Source organism: Mytilus galloprovincialis, chromosome 7 (genome assembly GCF_965363235.1).
Source record: "Mytilus galloprovincialis chromosome 7, xbMytGall1.hap1.1, whole genome shotgun sequence".
Classification (NCBI taxonomy): Eukaryota; Metazoa; Mollusca; class Bivalvia; order Mytilida; family Mytilidae; genus Mytilus; species Mytilus galloprovincialis.
The window spans coordinates 57,017,016-57,036,060 of record NC_134844.1 but is presented as its reverse complement, the minus strand read 5'-3'; the positions used below and the strand labels follow the sequence as shown (position 1 = coordinate 57,036,060).

At 33.0% G+C, this 19,045-nt stretch overlaps 1 protein-coding gene and 1 long non-coding RNA gene across 2 annotated transcripts; both read left to right on the top strand.

Annotated features, from left to right (window-relative positions):
• The first annotated feature begins 3,254 nt into the window (after window positions 1–3,254).
• Window positions 3,255–5,223, top strand: LOC143081800 (uncharacterized). The gene is made up of 2 exons (XR_012980097.1): window positions 3,255–3,371; window positions 4,545–5,223. It is a non-coding gene; the product is annotated as an uncharacterized LOC143081800 (long non-coding RNA).
• A 7,177-nt stretch (window positions 5,224–12,400) lies between these two features.
• Window positions 12,401–18,478, top strand: LOC143083350 (uncharacterized). The gene is made up of 2 exons (XM_076259608.1): window positions 12,401–12,519; window positions 17,507–18,478. The coding sequence occupies exon 2, from the start codon at window positions 17,514–17,516 to the stop codon at window positions 18,273–18,275; it is 762 nt and encodes a 253-aa protein (XP_076115723.1). The 5' UTR covers window positions 12,401–12,519; window positions 17,507–17,513; the 3' UTR covers window positions 18,276–18,478.
• Window positions 18,479–19,045: the final 567 nt, after the last annotated feature.

Sequence of the window (19,045 nt, the reverse complement as noted above, 5' to 3'; positions counted from 1 at the left end):
GACTCTCCTATGTCTAGTATTGCATTATTATGATTCCTATTGTACATAATTGTCAAGATCGTGGTCCGAAAATAATTATCCATCAAATGTAAACAACGGGTGTATCTAATCTTGTGTATTATTTATTTTGATTTCATCTAACTAAATTTAGAGAATATTTCAAAAGAAATTACGACGATTGACGCAAAAGATTGACCTGGATCAATCTGAAACAATGACACTATTAATCGGTGAAGTTGTCAAAATCGTGAATGACGCAGCTCTTGACTGCTTAACCGCGATTATACAAACGTTTTACAAAATATATACTCAGATACTAGAAAAAAAGAATCAAGCAGACTGTACGTAATAGAAAAGTTAAAACGACACGTCGTAAAGCAATAGTTATTGCAGAATTCATAGGGTCAAAGTAATTATACTTCTTTCCTGTCTCTTGACAGGAAATAAATGGTAGGAAGGGAAATAAAATTTCATTTTGGCAAAATATTTTACACAAACTATATATTATACGGAAATTGTCTGCCTTTATTAACAGCGCATAACTGGAAATGACCATATTAAATTTATGTAAGGTTTGGCATACAAATACAAATGTATAGGATAGGTTCAAATGTAGGGGACAGGAAACAGATCCATGATTTGTTGGACTAACCTAACTGATATGGTACATATAAGATGGTATGTCCATATATAGTTACTGTATGTAAAAAAAATATCCCTTCATCATTAAAACTTTTTTACTTTAAATGAATATGTTCCGCGCTATGTTCATAATACGCGACTGTAGTCTATTGATACCCCCCCCCCCCCCTCACCCACACACACACACCTGTTAAATTGGTGCTGTGGTAGATAATTGGAATTGATAACAATTTACTGATCATTAATATATAGAGAGAGTTGACACGAATACATGTAACTCGATCCGCCACATTCTGCATATGCCTGTCCAAAGTCAGAGCGTTTGTATTCAGTGATTTTCTATTGTTGCTGTCCAACATATTTGTTTTTCGTTTACTGTTGTAGCAAAAATTCGTCGTGGTTTTCTCGTTTGACTTGTTTCAAGTCTAGCTCCTTTTGAAGTTCCTACGATTCCCACTATTTTTGTTTATAACCTTGATTTGTGTCTTTCTAATGGATTTACAAGATCGGTAAACTACTGTTGCCTAAATTCATAAATGTGAAATTTTTTTGATAAATCATATTGTAATGTTCTGTATGTGAATGTCATGCTGCTCATCAATGGCCCTGAATTGGAACAATACAAATGTTCGTATAGTATTCTTATTCTGTTTTGTCATGAGGAGGCCTTTTATCGCTTGCTATACGTAAGGGTTTTGCTCATTTATGAAGGCCGTATGATGACTTTTAGCTATTAACACCAACGTCCTTTTGTCTCTTGTGGATAGATTTCCATTGTCAATAATACCATATCTCCCAATTTTTCATAAAGATCAAATTAGTATAAATAAGGAAAGGATATAAGCTGCTCTGAGACTTCAAGTTGGACTCATATCCTATTTAGTGCTAAATTCCCGTACAAATCGACATAACTAAGACATGAACCTCAAGACCTGTTCATCAAACCTTTTACAGAAAGTAAAGACGTAATATCATAACCGGGGTCGATCTCAATATCTTCGGAAGCAGATATTGGTCCACATTTGCACCTATTATGTTGATCATGGTAGTTAACTACATTAACAAGCGTCAGAAACCACAGAAAAATTTAACTTCAATTAAATTTATAATTAAAGCCTTCTAAATTGGAAACTTAATTCCCGCAAATTAATGTCGTTTACAAAAGAACTGTCATAAATCGGTATAAAGACATCATTCGTAAAAATAGCTCAACATGCAGACTTCTAATACGTTCAGGTATTTCACATCCAATTTTTTATGGATATATTCTTTATAAAGCACAAAGGTGTCAGTATTCACCTCAGAAACTTACAAAACCTTTGAATAGACTTATTAAGAAGGGATAAAATTACGATACTGTTGTCAAGTCATTAAAGATTGCATATTTTGGCGTTAATATTGTGTCACTGATAAGGTCTTTGCATCGGAACTAAACACATTTATTCTAAAAACAGTTGTTGGTATGACACGGGTTATGTTCTTCTCATATATGTTATGATGGTATGATACTAAACCCCTAACGGGAAGGATTGTGCCTGATGTTCATATGATGAAATCATAATCTTTCAGTCAGTTTAATTGAAGTCTGGAGCTGGCATGTCAGTTAACTGCTAGTAGTTTGTTGTTATTTATGTATTATTGTCATTTTGTTTATTTTCTTTGGTTACTTCTTCTGACATCAGACTCGGATTTCTCTTGAACTGAATTTTAATGTGCGTATTGTTATGCGTTTACTTAACTACATTGGTTAGAGGTATAGGGGGAGGGTTGAGATCTCACAAACATGTTTAACCCCGCCGCATTTTTGCGCCTGTCCCGAGTCAGGAGCCTCTGGCCTTTGTTAGTCTTGTATTATTTTAATTTTAGTTTCTTGTGTACAATTTGGAAATTAGTATGGCGTTCATTATCACTGGACCAGTATATATTTGTTAAGGGGCCAGCTGAAGGACGCCTCCGGGTGCGGGAATTTCTCGCTACATTGAAGACCTGTTGGTGACCCTCTGCTGTTGTTTTTTATTTGGTCGGGTTGTTGTCTCTTTGACACATTCCCCATTTCCATTCTCAATTTTATGTCATATATACATGCAGAAACAAGTGTTACCCAAACGGTTAGTTTCCAAAACTGTCTCGTTTATCTTTATATATATATAAAAATCACGAAAAGACAAACAAGTGCACAGAACACTAAATAGAAAATTAAAGACTGAGCAACACGATCCCAAACAAAAACCAGGAGTGATCTCAGGTTCTCTAGATAGTAAGCAGAACCTGCCAGCAAAACCTGCCCCATATGTGGCACCTGTCATGTTAATCATGGATACAGTAATGAACTACATTAACAAGCATCAGAAATTTCAGACTAGCTCAGTCGTCATCAAATAAAATTAAAAGCTTCCTTAACTTGAAACAAAAAGCAATGCCTTTTAAAAAAGATTTTTTTTTCGGGAACCGCTTCGAAACTTCAAGCATATTCAAAAATTGCCGACTGCTTCGTTTATTTTTTTATTGACAATGAATACAACTATTAAAATACAATTGGTGCGGTTTTTACAACATACATATTGAGTATAAGTATTACGCCTTAATATTCCAATCTTCATCTGAGTATTTATCTAGTCACTTGAGATTACCGGCTAATAAAGTAACTATATAAACTGGTCACTGTCCAAATAAAAGTCAAAACTGGACAAAGCTATCATTTTGATTATACACAAAAAGCAGACGAAATTGTAAGTACACTTCATTTCTAACTTATATATTCTTTCATGAATGTCTCTGTATTTTTATTTTTTTTATTTTTTTTTTAAATAATTTAGTGTTTCTTTTCTGACAATTTTTTTTCTTTCGGAAATACAAAAAAGGGAGATGATTGCCAATGAGACAACTCTCAACCAGATACCAAATGACATAGAAGTCAAAATTACGGGTCAAAGTACGGCCTTTACAATGAGCAAAACCCATACCGCATAGCAAGCAATATATGGTCACACAATAGCAAATGTAAAACATTTACAATGTTTTTATCTTGGACGTTACATTAATGAAATTGAATTTGACTTAATTGTTAAAAGACTTATTTTCAGAAGAAACGCATCAATATTTTTTCATTTGTATCCATTTCTTTGAGGTTTCTGGCGCTTGTAAATGAACTTTTCCCAAATAACAGATCGTCGTACAAACTCCTTAACATATGTAGCGTATTTATTATAAATGTGCAAATTGAAGGTTTTAATATCGAAAAATTCTGTAACATAAGATAATCTGTGACTTTGAATGAATTATAGTCATTTCGTACCCTGACCTTTTCGTACCTTGGCCATTTCGTACCTCATGGAATATTTACATGTATACCTCTTCGTACCTCATTGAAAATTTATATGTATACCATTTTGTAAGATGTTTTTGATTTTCTGGTTAAGCTGTCTCATTGATGTATTTTTTGGGGTACGAAATGGCAGAGGTACGAAATGGTCAAGGTACGAAATGACTTGCTACCCTTAGAATAATATCTAAGATAAATATCATGCTACATACATGTAACCGGTCCGAAATCACAATATAATATGTCGGCTTCTAGTTGTGTGCCTATGTCACATATACACATTTTGCTGTGTTATGAGTAAAAGCACACAATATGTGGACGAATCATTTTGTTTTACATTTACATATTCTGTTATTTCATTAAACAATTAACATTCACATGTTCTGTTATTTCATTTAACATTTAACATTCACATGTTCTGTTCTGTTATTTCATTTAAAATTCACGAGTTCTGTTCTGGTTTTTTTTTTTCATTTTAGATTCACATGCTCTGGTATTTCATTTAGCATTCACATGTTCTATTATATCATTTAACAATCACATGTTAGATGTTATCTAATTTTTCGCTACTCTTTTGTAGAAAATGGAGAGGAAAGTATTAATTCTGATTGCCGTACTTTTTCTAGTCGGTACAGCATTTGCAACATGTCGGACAAACTGTGCACACAAATATCAGGGTGATGTAAACAGCTGTAAAATCCACGGAGGTTCAAATGATGTATGCGTAGACCATGCAACTACACAAATGCTCAGCTGCATGAAACCATGTTCAACCAGAAAAAGAAGCGTGAACTGGAAGCTATTCCATGTGTAAATATTTACTTTTAATTTGACGAGGACTGTTTTGGAGAAAATAGGTCCGATAAGCGAATTTATGTAACTTGATAGTTATGATGACGTGTTGAATTAAACTACATCAAGTTTGTTGCATTGAATTGTACTGAAACGTTCAAACTAATTTCACTGTATATATGGGTTATAATTGTTATATGAAGACTGGTGTTGTGTTCTTCGTGCAATATTGACGAGGACTGTTTCGGAGTAAATAGGTCCGATGTATGTAACTTGACTTTCTGTGTTGTATTACAATACTCCAATTTTGTTGTTTGCATTTAATTGTACAGAAACAATAAGACTTAATTTAGTGTACGTATTGTATTTTTTTATTTAATGGTTCAACATGAAATGTTGTGTTCTCTGTGCAATGTCTTATCTAATTTATGTATGTAATAAAATATAAGTTATTTTCATACTATAAATGAATTTTGTTTATTTTATTCAATTTTATCCTGGCGATTTCGCTGTTAACTGACTACAATAGTCAGGTCTTAAGTTTGTTTTGTTTATTTGGAATGTCGCAAATAAGCTGTAATCGTCCCCATGTTTTTCCAACACACTGAATTTTTTACATAAATAAGGCCGTTAGTTTTCTCGTTTGATTGTTTTACATTGTCTTATCGGGGACTTTTATAGCTGACTATGCGGTATGGGTTTTACTCATTGTTGAAGGCCGTACAGTGACCTATAGTTGTTAATGACTGTGTCATTTTGGTCTTTTGTGGACAGTTGTCTCATTGGCAATCATACCACATCTTCTTTTTTGTATTTTATGACAAGTGTCATATCAGAATATTGAGCAAAGGAAGACGTTAAACAATCATGGTTGTTTTTAACTGTTGAATGCTATTTAAAAATCCAATAACACATCAGCAACTTACAGAAAAGTCGCGATCAAAATGCGATCTTCAATAATGAAAAAGCATCATGAGAATCACCAGAATCTCTTGATATCATCAACCGTTAATGGAATTAATTAAAATGTAAATAAGATCTGATTGCAAAAATAAGAAAAAAGGACGCAAGAAAAATGTGTAATTCAATGAAACACACGTATTGCAGGCACCACAAAGTCAAAAGATATTTATAAATGGGAAAAATTCTTGCCCCCTCCCCCCTTTTTGTATAACTCCAGGGTCTTCTTGGACTTTATTATTATGGTGATGCTTTATCCTAACAAAATACTTCGAACGAAGCAACATTTACATTTATTTACTACATTGGGTTGTTTTCAAGGCCTTTTCACTTTAGTACCCGACATATTTATTGTCTCTTTAGTCAGTGTTTGGAAACCAGACGGTCATGATTTATGCCAATTATATGAAAACTTAGGGATTAGAGGTATTCGTAATAAGACAGCAATCTAGCAATAAGAACAACATGAAAAAACTTGGATGTCAAATAAAAAAATGTCTTTAACAATACATAAGTTGTTCAGAGTAAATAAAACCGTTATAGCCAGTATCTGACATCAACACAAACTCCGAATTTAGATTCCTCGGTGGTTTTCTGGTATTCATCTTTTCTTTGATAGCAAGAGCAATTAAGGTGGAGTTTTTAAATTGGTTGATTGTTGTTTTCTTAACGTCGGTGGGACATATTTAACCTAGTATGTGCAGGACGAGAACAAACTAACAATAAATACAATAGGCATTGTCCTGGGTGAATGTCGGGAAATGTGAACTTCCACCTGAAAATAACGATTAATTGGATAAGGACGGAAATACTACCTTGTACCCGGCTGCCTACGGTACCCTCGTTAGAGTTGTTGATTCTTCGTGCAGAGAGCGTGGCACTCTCTCTCCCTACACGAGTCATCGAATTTAAAGTTTCAATTCTGACCGGACGTGGATGCGTATTTATACATCCCGCACTGCAAAACAGACGCCCCCTTTGGAAAAGGTTTACTGCCGGTTAAAAGAAGACCAAAAGTTATAATATTACTATTCCCCAGTCCCCTTGGTCGGGGAGGTGGACTTTATGAATTACAATTCAAAGTCCAAAAGAAATTATAACAAACGTATGCCTAAAATTATTGAAATCGACTATTGTCATGACCTGATGTCCACCATTCGGAATTGTTTACAGAGTATTTTTATTTTCCACCTTAAATCATGAAGTAAACCTTTACTATTGAAGTCTTTAGTAATTGGCTAGCATTATATTGAAATACAGGTCAATGGCTAGGGTTGAACAAATTAATGAAGTCAGAATTCTCGTAATTAGAAAAATAAGGATATGTTGTATGATTTCCTATCAAGACACCTATCCACCAAAGGATTTGGATGTAGCTAATTATAGATCATCGTATGATCTTCAACAACGAGCAGAGCATACACCGTATTGTAGACTATAAAATCCCGGCATTTAAAATAATGTTAAACAATTCACACAATTACAATGCATACTAGAAACCCGATTTGATTTCTGAAACAAACGAAAATCAAATATGGTAGAAAGTAGCTATGTTTGCTTACATTAATTTGTGTTATTCTTTCAATAATTTATTTATTAATGACACATCTTTGGAAGTGTATGTTAGATTGATTCACACTTTTAAATTTCTTTTGTTTGCTGTTGTCTGGTTGGTGTCTAATTATGGGCATTATAATATGTGTGTAATTAATCTGCACTTTGTAATTGATGATTCTTTTAGCATACAATCAGAATTTCTACACCAAGGAGTGCATTATAAATATGAAAATGAAAATATTTGGTATGATTGCCAATAAGACATATCTCCACCAGACACAACATGGCGTAGAAGTTAACAACTATAGGTCACCGTACGACCTTCAACAATGGTCAAAACCCATACCGCATAGTAAGCTATATAAAACCACGAAGTGACAAATGTAAAACAACTAGCGGTCTGGTTTATGTACAAAACAATTACCAAAAACAAAATCAACATACAGGAACAAACAAAAATTACTGAATTACAGGCTCCTGACTTGGGACATGCACATGAAACAATATCTGAAAATGTCTAATTTTTGGAAATAGGAAAAAATCCCATAAAATGTCTTTAGAACCGGTATTTTAATAGCACAAATCGAAGAACAAACATTGAGTATTCGAGAACTGTGGTCTGTAATTCAAACAATTGTTAAATGTGGTAACAATAGCTATTTTAAAAATGATATTAAAAATTCCAGTTCTTTCCTGTTACCAAAGTGAATAAATTTAAAAATGTTTCTTATGGGAATAAAGAATAAGTTGAAGATACTATATCTGGTTTACTAGTATATCCTGGTTTGCCCACTTTTAATTCTACCAATTATCTATTAGTTAAGAACACAAAAAAGACAAAAAGTTTAATGAGCATACATTAACCATGGCCTTGTCAGTTGTATTCGACTTAGGAGTTTGAATGTTCCTTTGATATTATCCTCTTTTCTTTTACGGTGCATGTCACTTTCAGCCGGGTTGTTTGCTCCATTTATTGCGTGCAAGAAGATGCCATTCCCAATTTTGTTTTTTCTTTACCAAGCATGTAAATCCTAAATGCAAATACTTGGAATGATGGCTATTTCTCAAAATATAAGGCCGCGACTACACATGTCACCTAGCTTACCCTGATTCCGATTTAATCAGTCTTTATATGTGTGTTCCTAAATGGCTCGTGCTTAGCAAATGCCAATTTTGAGGTCTTTAGTATGACCGGCCGCGGGGTTCGAAATCTTGATCTGTCACTCTCGGGGTGAGTAACAGCTACATCATCTCCGCGGGGGTCGCATAGACTTTCAGTTTAAAAGATGCTGTATTCTGCCAAAAAAAATAACAATCTGTTAAGGAAAAAACTCGTGTGCCCTCTAGTATAGCCGTCCTAACTTTGTAGTTGGCACGGTGGTGCAGATTATTTCATAAATATTTTAGAAAGTTGAGTTGTCTCCCATTCATCAGACTTTTTATAAGCATTCCAAAAGGGGAAAAAATGGATCTAACCTTTTTACCGACTCGAATGTGTTTGGGACAGATTTGTATAGTGTCCTATACAGCTCGCACTGAGAAGCACCGTTCTTGGTAAAAGTTGTTTCATATTCTAACTTTCTAATAGTTTTGTAAAGATATGTGAATGTGGGTTGAAGCGACGAACATTTAAAAGGTTTTTATGTTTAGTTACTCAAAGTAATATGTGTCGGACAAAGCGACATTACTAAGATACATTATATGTTATTGAGAAAAAACTGTATTTGTGCTATGATTTTTTTTGGGTACAATAACCTTATCAAAACATTCACAAAAATAAAAAAATATGATGCTTTTATGATATTAAAAATTTGTGTTCAGGAATGCTTTGACATATGCAATAAGAACAAAATTGTTTTGATGCAATATTTTCCTAATACTATTTAATGTGGGGAAGAAAGCCTGGATTATGAATCAACACGTCCATCTCATCTTGAAGGGAAAATTTTATTTAAATTTGAAAAAGTCAAAAACGCTTATTGGCAAGGTAAAGCCTTTGGTTAAAGATATAGAGAAGATGTCTTTTCCCGCTGATCTACGTTTACTTTGCAATAAGGAGAGATCCAATTTTGAGAGGGACCGACTTATTCGGGTTCGGCAACAAGGGTGCATCTGAACGATTGCAATGAGGTTCTGACAACATTTGTGCATATTGAAGTATTTCCGGCGTTTTTCTAACTCATCTTTTGGAGTAATTTAAACGAGATTTAAAATAGATAGATACAGTGCAGTTAAACAGAATACAGATATAAGTTTTTAATTCAGTATATTTGGTTCCAAATTTCTTCAACTGTATTTGTTTGTTTTATCAAAAACACTTCAGTATTTATTATGCACAAGGCTAAATAAAATTTTGATTGTATTTATATTTTTAAGGTTAACGATTATTTTATTTTTCTGGGAACGGAGACGAGAGGCTTTGAAAAGGAGTATTCTTGCCTTATAAGAGCTTAAAAAAAACTTTTTTCAACAGACAGAATGTAAATCAATATTCTGCAACACAAAATGTAGGAGACATGTCACGTGACAGTTGTTTACAAAAGACAAAGACAAATGTTTGCTCCGTGATTCCGCGGGGAAAAAAACCAGCATATATAGCGACAGATGAAAAGGAATATAAATGTAGTCAATCCGCATTGTTGTATACGGTCACATATATATATATATAGGGTCTTGTTTGTGAGAGATGACTAAATAATCTAAAGTATCACAAATGACCTTAGGTTAGATAGTTCACAAGATTTCAAATAAGATCGAGATGAATCATTGCATGTACATTTGCTACATCTACATATGTAGTTTGTAGCAAATTCCTCTGTAATCTTTGTCAATCTTTAATAGGCCATGTAGAGTAGAATTAAATCTCGTTATGACAATTCTATTTGAAGATTAAATCTTTAATTGCCTTAATTTTTGATAAAACATTGTCCCTTAATCTACATATATAGATATGGAATGGTATACACCTTGTATGTAAATAAAATATGTCAACATATTTTCGTTGAAATCCAATTGATGGGTATTTGAGATTTATAGTACATGTATAGTGTTGTACCTGGACGTTTTCCGTCTCACAGAAAGGAACCGCGCTAAACACGATGTCAGTTTGTGAGAGATGCAAAAGCATCACACCCACCGAGTATTCGTATTCGTGACTAGCACACGTCATATATATATATAATATATATATAGGCTAACTCCCTCCGTAAAATATTCAGTAAACCTTTCAGTATGGTCAAATTTGTCGAAAAACGACTAGGTACCTGTTGAATTGATAATATACTTGTAGTTGTCTCTTTTCACACCTTCTCCACATTTATGGACCCTTTTATTCAGTATTTAGGACCCCCATAGTGAGACCTGAGGGGCACTCTCTACTTGAATCGAGCTAGTGGTCATCAACATTAACCGATACACATTCGTCTTTAAAGATTACATTGTAAACGTTTAACATGTATCTTCAACCTAAATACGTATGAAATAACTGTCACTGGACGTTAAACGTTAAACAACAAATAAGCCGTAATATAGATAATTACACCTTATGTAAGAATCCTGGGTTTTGATTGGTTGATAGCCAGTGTATTTGTCACCAATCTACTGTATCAAATGAATATCGTTCATGTTTTAACGCCGCCGGGGTATATGCAAACGGATATGCCTTTTTTACCCTCTCTGCCGTGGTATTTGTCAAAAAATACTCTATCCGACTGGCGCGAAATCTCAAAGTCGAAAAGAATGACACAATATTTCGCGTTTTCACGTTTTCACGTTTTTCACGTTTTCGACTTCGAGTTTTCGCCGAGATCTCAAAGTCGAAAAGAAGGACAAAATATTTCGCGTTTTCACGTTTTCACATGTTCGACTTCGCGTTTTCGCGTTTTCGACTTCGAGTTTTCGCCCTATAGAATATGAAGGGCAAAAACACAAAATGGCCTTAACCGGCCACCATAGCTATTGGAAGCTATGGAAGGATAAAGTAAAAATTAACAACAAGCCATTTACATTGAATCGAACCACTTAAAAGACGTTGATAGAGTGGTTTTTTTTTATGCATGCCAATTTAATCAAATCAACAGCAGTATATTTAGTCACAAATTTTATCTTGAGTTTGTACGGGTAGTTGTCTTATTAACAATCCTGCAACATTTTCCTATTTCCAGAAAGCTTTATTCGGCATCTATATAAATGATTTTAATTTTGTAATTACTTTGTTGTGAAAATGCAGTTTGATGCTTTGGATACTTTCATAACATAAAGACACGCACAAACATCTCTATTTACAAATTTGCTTGACAATATTGACTGTGTTGAGTAAACGTCTGCATGGTAACAGTCAAACTATAGAAGAACTTTCTGTATAATAAATTACCATCTTTAGCTATCAGATTTTGTAGTTTTTCTGTTAGCATGTAGAAGCAAGTTCATGCTTTTTAAAAAAATTGAATCAAGTGCTGCCGGAATGTTCCATAATCTCTTATATTTAATTCTTCGAAAAATGAAATGATAAATAATAGATTATGGTACAAGTAACATTAAAAAATTGATGGTTCGTATCAGTTGACTTTGAACCGAAACCCTATTTTTAGTAACTTTTTTAGTATTTGTAACAGTCGCCTGAAAAAACACACTGTCAAAGAAACTTAACATGTTATATCAGTCCAAAGCCAAAAGCTTTCAAACATCTTTAAACTACAAAATTGATGTAGTCCTGCATCTGTTTTTATACATCTGACTCTTTGAGGCCAAAGAAACTTGCATGATCCCAAAGCAACTCCCAGAAAAGACTTCGCACTATATTTACGGGTCAGATTTCTCTAATATTCGAGTATTACAAAAAAATCGCCGTTTGTCGTTACAGGTTGTGCATCTACTTCCATGACCGCTGGTCGTTGAGTAACTTTAATAATCGATAAAACAAAGTATTTTGAAAGCAAAATGTGTAAGTATGTTAATTCTATAGCTATTAAGGGTGTAGTTCGACAATTAATTAATTTTCAAATAATTGAAATGAAAATCGTGACATTTCTGCATTTTATTGATAAATAATTAATTAAACCATCTGTGATTATTAAACAAATAAATCACCTGGCAAAAATTACCTGCCAGACCAAATCAATACTCGAAGTCATGTGATTATTCTCAACCAATCACCATTCATTTTATCAGTCATCATCATCCATATTCAGCTGTTACATCGGATTTTTTCCTGGATCAGTAAATTTTGTCAGTAATTATATATAAAGGTAAGTATTCTTCATCTTTTTCTAATGATCAAAACATATCAGAACAAATCTTCGTGAAATGGAGTAAACATTTTTAGTGTTGTATGTGTTTTTCCGTTTTGGAAAAAGGGTGGAGACTTATTTTTTAGGAATTTAATATAGGCCGAGGGATGAAATCATTGATTTTGAAATGGGAATTGATCAAGTTTATCAACAAAAAAGATAATTATTGATATATTTTGCAATACGTGTAGCACGGATACTGTTTGTTTTATTTAATGCGAGGAAAATGTCGGGCTTCCATTTTTTTCCATTTCCCCGTTTGTTTTCACTTGATAATATTATTTCCTTAGATTTTTATATCTCTACCATTATCATTACTGTGACCCAAATCTACAAATTATTTCCTTTTAAATAAGTTTATTTTACACTTTTACATGAGACTTAAAACACTACAAATTTTCAAGCAGATATTTCCGTGTGATTATTAAATAATCCAAATATATTCACAATGGCGGCTGACTTGTTTAGTCTGTTTTATAAGAACCTTTTGATAAGTATAAATATTTAAATATTAGAATAAAGCGCATTATATGAACAATAACAGATACTTTAAACAATAACTAAAATATTTCAATTCTTTTAAATTGTATCATCCGTCTACCCCAGTTTGACAGGTTCGGCATTCTGAACGCTTTAAAATGTAATGAATCCTTTTTTGCCAGGGTGTGCATATATATTTTGAGAGTAATATGCTAATTTCTATTTCATTATTCAAACACATTTTATAGGGATAAATTCATTTTTAAAGGACAGCGGTTTCATTTTTTTTAAATTTGATCTCAGTGCTGGGTAAATTCGAAAGAAAGGAAAGAATTGGATGAATTATATAAATTTGAAAATTTCCACAATTAAACGTTGAAGAGATCCAAAGAAGACGCCTCTCCCTTTTTTGTTACATTTATAACCCATATGGGTATTACATCTATAGTGTGGTTTACTAATTATTTTGTATGTACCTGTTGCAACAAATACATACTGACACTTTAATATACAATAGAGTCCCAGTCTCAGGGGATAGTATGTACTTAGCTTGAAACAAAAGTTATAAAAACGCTTGAGTGAAGACGATAATGTTGTACACTATTAAAATTGTTGCTTTTGGCAAAGTGGTAAAATGATATATACCCAAGGAACAAATTTCAAGATGATGTGTAATGATAATTTCATAATTTGATGGATATTTGCTTCTTATAGTTTCTTTTTGTTTTACTTCTCGTCATATTATTGATTTTGTCATTTAAAAGAAAAATAATTTTGTAATTTTTCACTTTTATAAGACACGGCTATCTGTACCCCACCAATATCCGATACCCTCCTGTCATACTATTTTGTATCTTACACGGTAAAAAATGTATAAAATGCAAATACATTTATATTATAGTACCCCCTTCAATTTTCATTCTTTTAGCAAGGCTATATGGACCCATCCACCTCCCCCTTTTATCAAACATAATATAATTTCTATGGTTTTAAATACTTTTCACATGTATATATTTTGAGCATGTTTATAATAATGCCGAGAAGATCAACTTCTGTCTAAACCTAATAATTCATATTATAAACACACAGGAAATAATGAAGTACAGACTTCCACTATAAAACGCTGATGCGGTTCATTAACGAGGAAAGGGAAACTAATTACATACACACACGATCAGCACATCTTCCTGTTCAAAACATGTCAAACATTTTGTTTTAACCTTTCTTACGAATTCTTCTCTTTAATTGATGTGGCATGGAGGTAATAACGATCTTAATAGTTATCAAAGGTAAATGTACCAGGATTATGAGTTAGTACGCCAGACGCTTAAATCTTCCTCAGAGAAATCTTCTAGCTTCAAGTCAAAAAGATTTGATACAGATTGAGTCTCTGGTGAAAAAAGGAGGAGGAAAAGGGGGGTATTTTTTTACTTCTTGTATCTTTAGCCTATCGATATGTATTGTATGTATCAAACAGAAATCGTCTCGGTATATATATAAATCGGGGGGATTGGGGTTTGGGGGGAGTGTTTAGTTCTTTAAGAATCTGCTTGCCAATAGTTATTGTACATATAAAAACGTGCAATTGTTTGCAACTGCCCTAAGTCAGGAATCTGATGTTCAGTGGTTGTCGTCTGTTTATGTGGTTTATTATGGTTTTCGTTTTTCGTTTTTATATAGATTAGACCGTTAAATGTGGTATTCCCGTTTGAATGGTTTTACACTAGTAATTTATGGGGCCCTTTACAGCTTGCTGGTAGGTGTGAGCCAAAGCTCCGTGTTGAAGGCGGTACCTTGATCTATAATTGTTTACTGTTATAAATTGAATAGAGAGTTGTCTTATTGGCACTCATACCACATCTTCCTACATCTATTGGCATATGGAAAATAGCTTAAGGAAAGTCGATTTCTATCTCAAAATCATCTTACCATATATCCATTTTCCTTTTAAGTATAAATGCTCATTGATTGTTGTTCATTTACCATTTAACCCCTTGACAGATATTCAAAATTACATTAAGATGAAAATGAAATCCCACATCACAAAAATCTTTTCCTATCATGCGATCATTTATTGATCAAGACGATCTTTTGAAGGTTTACTATGTAAAACAAATCTTCTTTTCTCCAGTTATTGGTCTCCGGAATGAACAAATACATTCCGTTCTCTTTATCACAAACAATCCAATTTCTCGATAAAGGAGAGAGGTTATTAAATTACTTTAGTGTAAATAATTCTTTTGCCAATAGTAATTTGCGATGGATATTAACGATGCAATTTTCTAAATTCGTTCATTGTTGTCCATATTAGTCACATCTCATGATTATGGCTTTTATCATTTTGTAAAGAATGTCGGATTTAAAGGAAAAATACTTACTAAACTTGTAGATGCAACAATTTTAATTAAGAAATAAGAATGAGATACAAAAAAAAATAATTTTGTAAAGCTTCCAAACAAAAAGGTTGTTATATCCCCCCCCCCCCTTTTCTCTCTAACAAAAAGACAGCTACCTTTGAATAATGGTAAAATAGATTGCGAATTGTCGTCCACATTTAATAAATGGTGTGGAAAGTGTCCTCTTTCTTCTATAACCAAGCACATAAGTACAAAGTTTGGATACTCTCATAAATGAATCACAGCAAACTTGGATGATATTGCAGTATCCTACTACATGTACAAATTACAATGTACATGTATCCTGTTTCTTTACTTTGGTTTTTAAAATATTGATATTCAAAAAGCATTATCGTTGTGTAATGTTGTTCTCGTACATTTTCAAAGCAGGGTCCATGCTCTCGTGCTGATATGTATGTAATAGTTGCAACTGGACGTTAAACAACAATACAACATCATCATCAATCACATTATTTACATTGTCTAATAACACGCTCTATATAAGTATGAATTAACTGGAAAGCAATATAATTCCCAAGCTAAATAATGTATACAGATCTGTGAAAAAATACAACATGTTGTTGAATATGTCGATACATCACTACAAGTTAATCAATTACGGTATGAGTAAGGTAATTAACACTCGGTATGTCAATTACAACACCGTAACTACTAGTAATCATTGGAAGAATGTTATCAATCAATATAGATTATCAATGTATAAATATGTTTCATTCTCATACTGGTACATGTTATACTCAGCATGGACGCAATATAATAAGTCTAGCTTTTTTTTTTTACTTTGTAATTATTGTACACTTTGCCTGTTCGTGGATAAATTGCCCCTTCGGCTCACACACCCAACCACCAACGGTCTAACTCTTTACGCATCCGGCATTGATACCCAAGGTTTCAAAATGCCTATCATTACGTTCCGAATTGTTCGTCAGTAAACTCTATGATTTCAGCGAATGTTAAGTTTGAAACTTGAACAATGCCTTTTTTTTTTTTTTTTTTTTTATATAAGTTAAGGGTGATAGAATACTATGGGATTTTGCTTAATGTTCTGAAAATTTCCTTTTTTTCTTACCAATACCTGACATTTTTTCACCATTCGGTACACAAAAGAGTCAAACTATAATTATTATAAACATTTAACAACCACACCATAAAATTTAAAATAAAATAAAAGTTGCTAATCTGTTTACTGGTTCACACTTCAAATATTTTCAATTATTTTACAATGATGAATATATAATCTTTGTTTTGTCCGTCATGTTTATTTTTCAATCATTGAAGGAAAAAAAATCCCGTAATCTTTCGTGTAAACAACATTTGAAAGTTTAATGTAGAAATAAAATTCTATTGACCGATTTACTTTAGGCTTCTGTAATTACGTATTTAGTTCGAAAATGTTTATAATTGTAATCCTAAAATATGTATTGTCCAGAAGCACAATTTTGAGTCCTTTGTTATGTAATAAAACAACATTTGTACAATTTAACTCAAAACGAGGCCTTAAATCATTTCATCCATATCATTATTTTGATGTGTCAAAACAATAAAATGGCAACTTATATAGGACACACATTACAAAAATTATTATTTAAAATGATCCAAAAAGTTTAATGATGATTACACCTACATGTACTAAGTTTATTTATTTAATCTAATTTAATATAAATTAATTGTCAAATGTCCCGATTACGATTGTACATTTGTCGCCTACTCACAAAATAGCAAATGTAAAACAAAAATTGATATCTGACTGACGGGATTTCTCACGCTTGTCAAGTTCTTATTGTCAAAACAATAGTTAAATTAATATTTTATGACAATTGTCATGTTAACTTCACAATTTTATTAATTCTTTGTTGTTGTATGGAATCTATCTAGCATATGATTGATTGATTGCTATAGTGTTGTACGTCCCAAAAACACAACAAGGATAAGTAAGTTTAAATTAATATAAAAACGTCCCTTTAGCCTTTTACTTTTGTATAGAATAAAATATGTGAATGTTAAACAAATAATCTCGTTCTATCTATCATTTGCTTCTATTTTTTCAGTGCCGAAATGTCTAACTTATTAGACTTGGAGGAAATCGCCAAGACCTGGGCATGGACTGCATTCATGAAAACACGATCAAAAGAACTCAGTAAATTAAAATATGATGACGTGAGACTTGACGTGAATTGGTCCAGGGTCCGCTTTGTTTCTGAGGGAGAGGAATACTTAGATAAAAAGATGGAAGATGTGCCAACAGTACAAGTTGTTTTTCAGTCCACTTTTCAAAATAATACGGATTCTGAGCAGGAACATTCATTCCAAACAGAGAGAACAACGACATGCGTTAGTACGACCAATATAACCAAAGGATTCACGAAAGGCTTTAACGTAGAGCTGAAACTTGGACTTCCGGATGAAGTCGCAGGTATTACAGCTGGGTTCGGAAGGGAGACAACTATGGAAACCGGATTTGAGGATACCAATGAGAAATCATTAACTTGGGCTGTTAATAGTACAGTGAAGGTGCCGAAAAAGACCAAAACAACAGCTGTCATGGAGGTAAAGGAAAAAGAATTTACCGCAAGTTATAAAATGAATGTGAAAGTCCGCGGAATTGTTTTTGTCTCTATTACAAATCTAAAGGATAACAATTCGTTCATTCAGTCTGTGGAAGGAGATTTTTCAGAAATGATGAAAGACGAAGCTAAAAGGGGTGCAAAAGGATTTGTAGTCGAGAATAGAACAATAACTTGGGATATTGAAGGGAACTGTAAATTCAGATTCGGAATTGAACAATCGGTTCGACTTGAAGAGGAGCCTATTAGTTAACCTCGCAAAATCATCGAATTATTAACTTAGATAGACACACAAACTAGAGAACGATTTTTAAAATTTATGCATTTAAAAAAAAATGCATTACCGGAAGTTGATTATATGAATTTAGTAGTCCGTCATATGTTTATCAAATCACGATATGCAACATGCTAGTTAAAGTGTACTAAAAAAAATAAATGAGCGCTGCTTTTATGCAATATATTTTAGAAGATATGCCAGATAAAAATATTATATTGTAAACACACACTTTGATAAAAGGACACGACTGAGTGATTGTACCATTTATTGTGAAGTTTTAGGAAAAATCATTTGTTTACAAATATATTAATGCAGTGTGAAATGTTTAATTTTTTTTTAGAGACGGAGGGATGTAAAATTCAACATGTAAGGGAACGACCATTTAACTGCAAAAGGGGAAGGGGGGGGGGGGGGGGGGTGGTAGGATTTTTTCTAAAAATATTCTTATCCCCACTTTGATGAAAAAAAATTTAATTTTTATACTGATTTTCCCAATACCTTATGGTGTTTAATTTTGAAAAAAAAAGAAAAATTGATTTATTGTTTGAAAAAAGTAAATAAACATGTTCCCGACAAAATTTCTGACTCCGACAAATAACCATTCCCCTTGAAACTAAATGGTTGCTTCCTGAGATGCACCTGACTTGGGACAGGCATACACAAAATGTGGCGGGGTTGAACATGTTTGCTGGCGCCAATTTCCCGCCAATCAAAAACAAAGACCGGACTAAGCAGGATATTTATAC

What these genes read in the sequence shown, in the direction of transcription:
- LOC143083350 (XM_076259608.1), top strand. Translation starts at nt 17,514, where the DNA reads ATGTCTAACTTATTAGACTTGGAGGAAATCGCCAAGACCTGGGCATGG.